The sequence below is a fragment of the Aplysia californica genome, unplaced genomic scaffold (assembly GCF_000002075.1).
Source record: "Aplysia californica isolate F4 #8 unplaced genomic scaffold, AplCal3.0 scaffold00649, whole genome shotgun sequence".
Lineage (NCBI taxonomy): Eukaryota > Metazoa > Mollusca > Gastropoda > Aplysiida > Aplysiidae > Aplysia > Aplysia californica.
The window spans coordinates 383,718-385,047 of NW_004797919.1; the positions used below are offsets into that span (position 1 = coordinate 383,718).

General features: G+C 42.9%; 1 protein-coding gene across 1 annotated transcript in view; it reads left to right on the forward strand.

The window, feature by feature from the left end:
* Window positions 1–1,330, forward strand: part of LOC101857143 (microtubule-associated protein futsch) — a 19,491-nt gene that overhangs the window by 12,526 nt on the left and 5,635 nt on the right. The window contains exon 7 of the mRNA XM_005108008.3: window positions 1,078–1,249. Coding sequence (XP_005108065.1) covers window positions 1,078–1,249 — 172 coding nt within the window. The remainder of the gene's footprint in view (window positions 1–1,077; window positions 1,250–1,330) is intronic.

Consider the following 1,330-nt stretch of genomic DNA (forward strand, 5'->3'; position numbering starts at 1 on the left):
CTTTGAATGAGAGGCCAACACCTTAACCTCTAGGCCACGAGAGCCCCCCTGGTTGACACTGAGGAAGGCTAGTTTTGTAGTTTACAGTACAACACGGGTAGGTCGAACACAGAAGACTGGAAATCATGCATCCGTCGAACTGTGCCTTTGGTCCTCATTTTTTTCTCTTCTTTTTCTTTGTAAGATGTCCTTTGAACGGAGGATCTCTTGAACTACCGAGGCCGGTCCCGACGAAGTCGAGCTACCTGTGTTATACTGTATAAGTCTCTTTGCTAAAATTCACCCACTCTTGCCCGTCTTCCTTTTCTTTTACTTACTATAGACTGTAAAGAATCAACTAAGATATTTGTATTTGAATCGTGTTGATTAATGAGTGGGTTTGGTTTTTATTCACTTGAGGAAGTCGGTTTTGGCAACTCTGAAGTGGATGGCGTCGGTGGTTGGCGGGTGCTCTGGTGTGGTTTGCTTCTTGTATCCTATCAAACATCTATCGTCCTTATCTCCCCTTCTTCTTTTTTATGGTTGTTCCTCTCTTGTAACACCTCTAATCTTCTGGCGCTCATATGACCTCATGCAGTTTCAAGCGCCGTAAAACCTCTACTAAAACTAACTAAAAAAAAAAAAAAAAAAAGAAGTGGATAATTGGAGGGTGTCACTGCTAGGTCTTTCTTCTCTTCTGTTCCCTCTGTTTGTGTCTTGTTTGTTTCACTTTTTCCTCACACTAAATGATTGTTATCGCATGTTGTTGTACTTTTTTCCACCTCTCTGTGGCATGAATTATTTGTAAGTAATGAACCCTATCCGTACGTCTTGTTTTACTATCGTGTCCATACGACATGGGGAACTGTGTGCCACCACTTTCAAAGAGGAAATTTACTCGTCAATATGATCCGTACGCTTTGCATAGCAGTCTGTCAAAATGATTTTTTGAGAAGCACTGAAAGTTTCAAAGAGATCTTCATACTGGAAGAAATCTAAAATGTGAAGAATACAACGCCGGGGGCACAAAATGACCCCAGGACGTACGGATAGGGTTAAATTAATTATTAATAATCTGATTTTATTTTGTGTCGGCAGGAGTGTGAGAAGTCTCGACTCAATCGCTTTGTACCTCCGAGCTACCCGTTCATCGCCAAGTATGACGACAAAGGCCATGCTGGCAGGGAGCTGCATCGTCAGATGGGATGGGGCGGCAGTTTTGACCGGTCGCCAGAACGGAGACGCAAGTCTAGCGAGGGACACAAACAGGGTACAATATTTCTCTCTCCTTTTTGATAATGATTGACCAATCGCTATTTATGTGTGGTTAGTGGGTGTTCTGGTGTGGCTT